This window comes from Geospiza fortis, unplaced genomic scaffold (genome assembly GCF_000277835.1).
Source record: "Geospiza fortis unplaced genomic scaffold, GeoFor_1.0 scaffold190, whole genome shotgun sequence".
Lineage (NCBI taxonomy): Eukaryota > Metazoa > Chordata > Aves > Passeriformes > Thraupidae > Geospiza > Geospiza fortis.
In genome coordinates, this window is record NW_005054328.1 from 1,992,202 (window position 1) to 2,001,107 (window position 8,906).

Sequence of the window (8,906 nt, forward strand, 5' to 3'; positions counted from 1 at the left end):
TCTGTGTATTTTGCTAACTTCTTGCTTTGGTCATAGGGGTCGAGCTTTATTCGCTGTATCAAACCTAATCTAAAGATGACAAGTCACCACTTTGAAGGAGGACAGATCCTCTCTCAGCTTCAGTGTTCAGGTAATGTATGCCTCTGGTATTTTCCCCTCTGATTATTACTTTGGTGATGATATATTACCGTAAGTTTGACAAATGTGGCTTGAAAGCAGTATTTCCTTGCTTGATCTGTTTTCTAGAAGGAAGGTTATTTATGCCTTCTAAACAGCTATTTAGATTTTTAGTAACCTGGCATTCATTTTAGAAATAATTCATCTGAATTGGCATTAGGACTCTTCTTTCAAAGAAGAGTTGCCCACAGTATTAATAGTGCACCAGTTCAGTCTTGAACAATAGAATTTAAAATTTCTGTGGCAGTTGAAGTGTTAGAAACTCCTGTGTGCATTTAGAGGCAGTCAGTGTTAGCTGAGACATCTAATAATTGAAGCACACCAGTGTTCTTTGATTTTATAGATACTGTGATTGAGTTTAATTATACTGGTTTGCTTTCTCAAAAGTTTCTATTTATATCACTACTAATTTGATTTGGAGCTGAACACCTAACATGGATGAAATGCTGCATCTTTGTTATTCTTGAAATGTTAGATGCTTTCCAAATCTATAGCTTTATTTGCTCATGCCCCATTGAACTTCTTGAAAAACAAAAACAGTATAAACAAATTCAATTTCTGTTAAAAGCAAGTATGCAAAAGATTAGGTTTTACAACAGCAACCACAAGTTAAGGTCTAACTTAAAAACTTATCTGCAGCCTCTGTGGATAGGGGTATGTAAAATAGTGGGTAAAAACTGATATAGCCTGTGCTGCTGAAGTAATTTGAATCTTACTGACAGTGTCTGGGATTTACTGATATCCTATTTTTGCAACCAAAATGTAGTAACATTATTCGGGACATTGAAGTTATATCTTAGCAGCTGATATTTTGTACTTCAACTGCACTAAATGTTCTAGGACTGCCCTGCGCATGTATTTGAGGTTGTATCTGCACCACGTCTCACAAGTACCATTCACATGATTAAAATAAATGCCTGGTTGTGCATTATTTGGTGGTTTGGGGTGTCGATTTGGGTCTTTTTGTCTTCCCTTTAAAAATGAAAATGTCAAATCTGCTGAGAAAGAAAAAAGGTTTTGGAAGAAATATTAGAAGAAAAATCATATGGATGATTGAGTGTTACTTACCTCTCAAATAGGGAGAAAACCTTATGGGCTTTTCTCATGTGTTCAGTATTAACTTTTTGTGACTGATCACATAATCAAAAAATGCTACAGGCTTGATGAAATCCCAGCTGAACTTTGTGGTTTAGTCTCTGAACAGTGTCTGAGTCTTATGTCATAAACCTACTTACTGTTTATCATAAAATTCACTGCTTAATTTGCATGTTACTGATCCCAGGTTTTGTGTATGTGTCTGTGAATTTAGGGATGGTGTCAGTTCTGGATTTGATGCAAGGTGGTTTCCCATCACGAGCTTCATTTCACGAACTATACAATATGTACAAGAAATACTTGCCTGAAAAATTGGCTCGACTGGACCCTAGGCTTTTTTGCAAAGTAAGAAAATAATTCTTCTGTATCATCCACAAGAGAAAATATATTGTGATGTTGCTTTTCATGTTTTTTTGAAGGAGGCAGAATTTAATCCTTTCTATTTTCTGTGTTTCAGGCCCTATTTAAAGCCCTGGGACTGAATGAAAATGATTACAAATTCGGACTAACCAAGGTGTTTTTTAGACCCGGCAAGGTAATCTTTTTCTTGGAGTTCATGATTATGAATCTTAGAATAATTTCCATTTGAAAGGACATTTGAAAGTGACATTGTTTAACACATTGATAAAAGTGTGGCCAACCTAAATAAGGTTGCCAAGGATTTGTATAAATAATTTTGTTCATTTTCTTTGAATAAACCACAAAAATTGTATGGATACAATTGAGTTTATAGTCTTTGTTGCTGATGCTACAGTATTTCTAATGCAATGTTTGTATTACAAGAATTATGTTGACTTTTAAAAAGATGAAGTCAGAGCCAAGAAGAAATATTTTCAAGTAAAATCTGTTTATAACTGAAATCTCCTTCCGTGATTCTGAGCATTGCTGCTTCTATTCACGGTAAGGAGATGAAGCTGAGAGCTATTGTGATGAGAAAGGAAAATTATTATAATCTCAGAAAAATGTTCTTCCTGTCTTATAATTACTGAAAAGCAGAAGTGCAGGATTTTCAGAAAATGTTGCCTTCAGTGGGAAACTTACACAAAGGTTAAAAATTGAGAAGTGCTTTCAGCTTTTATTTTTTTCCACAGATATATAATTAGATGTGTCTTGAAGTTGCGGTAGATAGAGTTCATTTCCAGGATGTACAAAAACAATTGATTTAAAAAAAATTGACAATAAGTATTTTTGGTGTTTAGTAAACGGTTATATTATTCAAAATGCCAAGTGTTGGACATCCATACAGCAAACATATAAAAAATCCACACTTGTGATTTCTGTTATCATTAAACAACAAAGTGTAATAAAATTATCTGCTGACTTTAATTGAAAGCTGATATAATGACATACAGTTTATGTTAAAAATTTTAATTCAGCATGATTTCAAACAATAATGTCTAACACTCTCTGTCCTCCTAATATGTCAAACTTGTTTTAATTGTCATTTAGTTTGCAGAGTTCGATCAGATAATGAAGTCTGACCCGGATCACTTGGCAGAGCTGGTTAAACGAGTGAATCGCTGGCTTATCTGCAGTCGTTGGAAAAAAGTTCAATGGTGTTCTCTCTCGGTGATTAAATGTATGTGTTTTATTTTTTATTAACTCAAAATGTTGGTTAAAAATACAGCAAAGCAATTATTAACACCTTGAAATGTTGCCAAGGACATGTATAGCAGATACATACTGAACTCTAAGTAACTGATTTCAAGGTTGGTGGGATTTTTCTTGAAGTTACTTTGCTGAGTAGGAATAAGGTGGTGTGGAATAGAGATTGGCACTTGTGGTGTGCTTCAGAAAAGGTAGCTGGGAGATGGGGAAGGGTCTGATGCGGAATGTCAGCAATCTCTGATAACACGGAAGGTGAAAACTGCATTAGAATGGAGAAGAAAATCATAAAGACCTTATGCCAGTGCACACATGGCTGTGCATTTGGGCCAGCACAGTCTGTGACTGATTGATTATTATTTGTTACTGTTTATAGTGAAGCAAATAAGATTTCTGAATTCTTATGAGATTTCAAACATCAGAGATTGTAACACTAAAATCTTGGGATTGCTCTAACTTTTAACAAAAGTTACTGGTATCTGTGAGTCTGGAGGGGTGTATGAGTGTGCACACATTTCATTGTTCCTGTTGGGTTTGGGTGGGAGCCTCTGTGCCTGGCCCAAGGTTGTGAATTTTGCTATTCTGTTTCTTAAATGTTGTGGTTCCAATATAGAAAAAGCTCTCAAGCACACATAGTCTGCATACAGTTTTGTGACATCAAGTGTGTAAGGAAGATAGAAGTTGTGTTAAACTGTACAAAACATTAAGATTCGATCTGTGTGTTTACAGTGAAAAATAAGATAAAATATCGAGCCAGTGCCTGCATTAAAATACAAAAGACTATTCGTATGTGGCTTTGCAAGAGAAAGCACAAACCACGGTAAGACGATATTCCTTGGTTGAAGAAAGTGTTTTAAATAATATTTCCTTGGAACTGTAAGAGGAGGTTTACTTTATTTAACTAAATATATCTGAAATCATAAAGTGATGCTAAGTACAGTTAAAGGAGACTGAGAGGTTCTGTGTTCCTTCAGTCTTTCCCAAGGATGAATAGATGAAATCTGAACCTTTCCTAAGATGTTTCTTTATCTCTTTGTTCATAAAATCCTTCAGTGACAACCTTTTTTTTTAAAATTTTTTATTAAGTCTGTCTGATTTAATTTAAGCTCGTTAATCGTTGTCCTTTACCAGTTCACACCTTCCTTCCTATATAGGCTCCCTTTCATTTTTGTCTTAGAAATAATAACTGTCTTATCTCGTCATGAAATTAATTCCATTATCTGATTGCAGGGAATACTGATGGAAAAACTACTTCAATAATTAAGCTCTGCTGACACCTTAATGTTCTTTGACAGAGACGCAACTCTGTTCTAGTTGCGGGCTTCTCATAAATTCTTTTACATCCTTTGAGAATTATGTTTCATTTTGAATCTTGGCATTTCTGACTTTTTTTTTTTGAGCTAATTGGTGCTCATCTTTAATGATTTGATTTAGTTTCTACTTTTGTGTGTTGATTTGCAAATCCCAGTGCAGTGATATCTGTTTAGGAAGATTGTCTGCAGAGTTGTAACTTCTGTGTGGGGCCTTCAATAGTGGTTCTTAAAAAAACTCTTGAGTTTTCCTGAACTCTTCCCCAGCCTTGTTTTCTCAGTCCTTTGGGGTGTAATGACAGTGTTCATTCTGGGGTGTAATACTGTGTAGTTGAGTTTTATCTGATTAATTCCATTATTGCTCTTTGAATAAGTAGCACTACTCAGCCTTTATCCCTTCCAGTTAAAATCCTCTAGTGGATACTAATAATCATTAGTACCCATTTATTATTGTGAGAAAAAAGCCAACCCAAATTAATTTTCAAATATTAAATAAATATGCATTTTTCCACTTTGAGACACTGTTTGCTAAGTAATTTTAGTTAGTGCTTGGAAAAGGCTCCATTGCTTAGTTGCTTGATGTGATAATGTTCGAATTTCAAAGAAGAGGGAGAGTTTTGTCAGAAGGTTAAACTTCTCTCCCTGTCTACCTTTTTTACATGAGTGACTTGTGGAGTTTTAAAAATATCACCTTCTAAAGTAATTTCAAATAAGCAAATAAGCTGTCTTACCTTCACAGCATTGATGGCCTGATAAAAGTACGTACACTGAAGAAGAGACTTGATAAATTTAATGAAGTAGTAAGTGCTCTGAAGGAGGGAAAAGCAGAGACAAGCAAGCAGGTCAAGGACTTGGAGGCTTCTATTGATGCATCAATGACCAAAATTAAGGTATGTGATAATAATGAGAGAAATAGTATCTTGCTACTGGAATCTTTTAAAAGCTTCATCTAAAGGAGAAGGCCAATGCATTTTTCTTAATAGAAAATATACTTTAATATAGTGGTCTTAATTTTCAGTCATTAGGTAATTCCTGTTTAAAACTATCTGTAAATATGACTGAAGTGAATCCTGAAAATAGGTGCATATGGCTTTGGTATCTGTGTGTCAAAATTGGCACTGAAGGTTTTAAAGAAAAAATGCATGTTGATATTATGAGACAAGCGTTGTCAATAAGTTGTTTGTTGCTTTCATTATTGGAATACCAATTACAATTTTTACCATTATTGGAATACCAATTACCATTACCAATAATTTAACTTAATAGGGGCTGAAACAAGGCATTTATTACAGAATAAAGACTTTTATTATGGAATAAAGAAATTTCCGGTTATGTGATTTTTCAGACTTGGTAGTAAAGAGAATTCAGCTTGCTGATTATGCTTCAGGTCTGTAGTCCTCTCTTTCTTACCACAGAAGCACAAAGACAAAATGAAAGCACACTGGCATTTATTAATATTAGAAAAATTTTGGTTTCTTGAATTCATGTTTCATGCAATATTATAGCTTTCTTAGTGTACCATATTAAGACTTCTCTATTTAAAATCACTGTTGAAAAGATGGTAGACTTCTCTATCATGTCAATGATAGAGAAGTCAACTTAGGCTTCTCTATCATGATACACTATCAGAAAAGGTCAGCAAACCCCCATAATGCAGTTTTATTAGTAAGATGTGAATTGTAAAATGAAATTAAATTGTACCTGTCAATAAGGTTTGAAAGTGTGTCTAGCAAAGGCTATTTTTGAAGCATTTTCAACCTGTAATTTGTTACTAATAACTTTTTAGAAAAAGTTAGTCACAACACAGTGCAGTATTTTTTCTGAGTGCTAGCAGAAATATTAAGAAAAACTATTTTATGCTAAGACATAAAAGCAGAGCTGTAAATAACCTCTAAAGAAGATAAGAGCACAATGCAAAATACACAGGGAAGGCCTTAATTTCCATTCTAGCATGTTAAGAATTAATTTCTGTTTCTTAAAATGGCAAGATTTAAAATATGAAGGTATGTTTTGAGAGGAAGTTAAGTTAATTTCAGTGATGAAATGAAGATGATTTTGTATGGTTTTATAGGAGAGGGGAGAGGAATGGGTCCTCAGGATTTTAGAAAGAAAGGGAAGGATGGACTCAAGCTTCCCAAGCCTGAGGTGTATAAATGTTTTAAGTATAGTGCTCAGTGATCTCATTTCACTTAATATTTTTTTAATATATGCTTTCAAAAGTGAAGCACAAATAAAAAAAGAATTACCCTCTTATTATTTTTGCAGACCACTATAATGACTAGAGAACAGATACAGAAAGAATATGATGCTTTAGTTAAAAGCTCAGAGCAGCTTTTGAGTGCACTGCAAAAGAAGAAGCAGCAAGAGGATGAAGCAGAGAGGCTACGACGCATCCAGGAGGAAATGGAAAAAGAAAGAAAGAGACGTGAAGAGGAAGACCAAAAACGAAGGAAGGAAGAAGAGGAAAGACGCCTGTGAGTCTTGAATTTGAATAAGTTGCTGGTTATAGATTGAGAAGAAAACAGGGAAGGCTTTTAAATGAAATTGTTTTTGATACACTTTCACTTAGAGAGTAATTTGGATTGTATTTCTGTGCAGTGTTGAAACATTTCCTTTCCCAGTGATTTATAAGGCAAGGGACAGAAGAGCATATGGAAGAAATTATATGATGCAGCTGGAAATACAGATGAACTTGAAAAATTTCATAATTTACATGTAGTATCCTGTCATCAGAACTGTACTGATTTCTGGACTACCAATCAGTTTTATGAAAGAGACTTTGTATTTCTTACTATTTCTTGTTCACTTGTGTCATAATAACACGCATTCATTTTCTTCTCCTCTTATGTAATAGGAAATCTGAGATTGAGGCAAAGAGAAAACAGGAAGAGGAAGAGAGAAAAAAGAGAGAAGAAGAAGAAAAACGTATTCAGGTTAATGCGTTAGCTGTGTGTGGCTTTGGGGGATTTCTTGTTACTGTGATGGTTTTGGGGTTGTGTGTTTGTTTTCTTGTATTTATTTACTTATTTATAAATCTTTTTTGTAGCTTATGTACTCCACCAAGTCTAATGGCTTCTTTCTATAAATGCATTTCTCAGAGTCATTCACCAATGTTGCTTTATTAGTAAATATAAGGCAAATGTCATGTTTAGGATATGCCAAGACAGATCACCTATTTCTAGTTCCTATGCAACTTCAAGTATTCTGAATGGAGGCGCATCTGTTTTTAAAGGGTTTTAAAAGTTATTTTAAAAATATGCAACGTTGGAGAATCCTAGTTTAGCCTTTGAAGGTTTTGTGGGTGGTCCATGTCAGGAAAGTTTGGCATTCTTATACTAAAGTCACATCTCGACTTTGATTGTGTTATTTATTTGTTTAACTGCAAACACTTTGAGAGTACTGGTAATAATGAGAGGATGCAGGACTGTCCTTGGTAGCTCCTTTGGCTATATTCATGTACACTAAATACATGCAGCTCAAACCCTACTCCTCCACCTTTCCCCTTGATTTATGACAATTCTTACTGATTTCATAATGAGCTCTCCTTCGGAGGTGTGTTTGGATCCTATATCCCTCTTTTCCTTTTTTGTTGGAGATTGCTTGGGTGACCTGGGATAGAAGTCTTACGAAAAAAGAACATCTATAGTGATTGTCTTTATCAATGTTTCTTGGTTTCCGAGCTGTGGATATCTGCAATGCAGAATGTAATTTACACTTTTACTTTAAAATGCTGTGTTTGGATCCAAGTGGATACATAATCCTGTAAGGTGTTTCATTCTCCCACATACAGTTCCTTTCTCATTATCTTTCCTCCTGGTGGATGGTTTTATCAGCTAATCTAAAATGAGATTCATAAGGTAAAGTCACTGGTGTAACAGTACAGTTTTTAGTGTTTTAGTGGTGCAACTTCACAATGATGGGTGGGAAGCAGCTTTGTTTCCTTTGTTAATTTTTGGGCACTGCTAAAACTTGGTGTATGTGCCTTTTGAAGGTATGAATTGGATGGTCCCGTTTTATTTACTGTGTGTGCAAGGCTTTTTGTGAAATAATGATGGTAAACTGCTGCTGTTGTTTGGCTCTGCAGAGGCAGTATATTTGAATTGCTCCTGCACTGCACTAAGTTGGAATTTTTACCATTTGCTTAAATTCAAAGTTAGATCAGTTCCACAGAGAATTCCAGTGTCTGTCTTAATCCCTTTTCAAAATGAAATACAGACCTATATCCAAAGTAGTGCCTATTACAAAGTCCTGTGATGCCAAGAGCAGAATATCAAGGAAGTATTGTGCTAGTGCTATGGAGGAGCAGCCACAGTCTCTGTTTCATTTGAGTTTTAAGGATTCTGAAAACTTCTGAACATTAATTTTTATAATAATGAACAAAATAATTCATATATTAAAAATAATAATTACTTGGCACTTTATTAAAAAAGTTAATATAAGTGGCGGACAATATTTGATAAACTATATGAAAACCAAGATTCAGTTTGTAGCTGTTTCATTTTGCTTGGGTCAAACTAAATACTAATGCTGTTAATTTTTCATTTCTGTAAACTGTACATGTTTTCAAAAGCTAATATACAACATAGCATTTTTTTCAAATACTGCTTCTGTAGCATTTTGGTTTTTATTGGGTAAGGCTAAAGGTGTCTTATTCTCAAACAGGCTGAAATTGAGGCTCAGCTAGCTAGAGAACGAGAGGAGGAAACGCAGCACCAGGCA

The 8,906-nt window shown here is 34.6% G+C and overlaps 1 protein-coding gene across 4 annotated transcripts in view; it reads left to right on the top strand.

Annotated features, from left to right (window-relative positions):
- MYO6 (myosin VI) overlaps positions 1-8,906 on the top strand; it is a 73,581-nt gene that overhangs the window by 46,192 nt on the left and 18,483 nt on the right. For all 4 annotated transcript variants that reach the window (XM_031057136.1, XM_031057138.1, XM_031057137.1 and 1 more), the window contains exons 19-27: positions 37-130; positions 1,487-1,617; positions 1,730-1,807; positions 2,722-2,851; positions 3,607-3,697; positions 4,927-5,077; positions 6,453-6,661; positions 7,042-7,120; positions 8,850-8,906. The exon at positions 8,850-8,906 is cut by the window's right edge and continues 92 nt beyond it. In XM_031057136.1, the coding sequence (XP_030912996.1) occupies positions 37-130; positions 1,487-1,617; positions 1,730-1,807; positions 2,722-2,851; positions 3,607-3,697; positions 4,927-5,077; positions 6,453-6,661; positions 7,042-7,120; positions 8,850-8,906 (1,020 nt within the window). The remainder of the gene's footprint in view (positions 1-36; positions 131-1,486; positions 1,618-1,729; positions 1,808-2,721; positions 2,852-3,606; positions 3,698-4,926; positions 5,078-6,452; positions 6,662-7,041; positions 7,121-8,849) is intronic.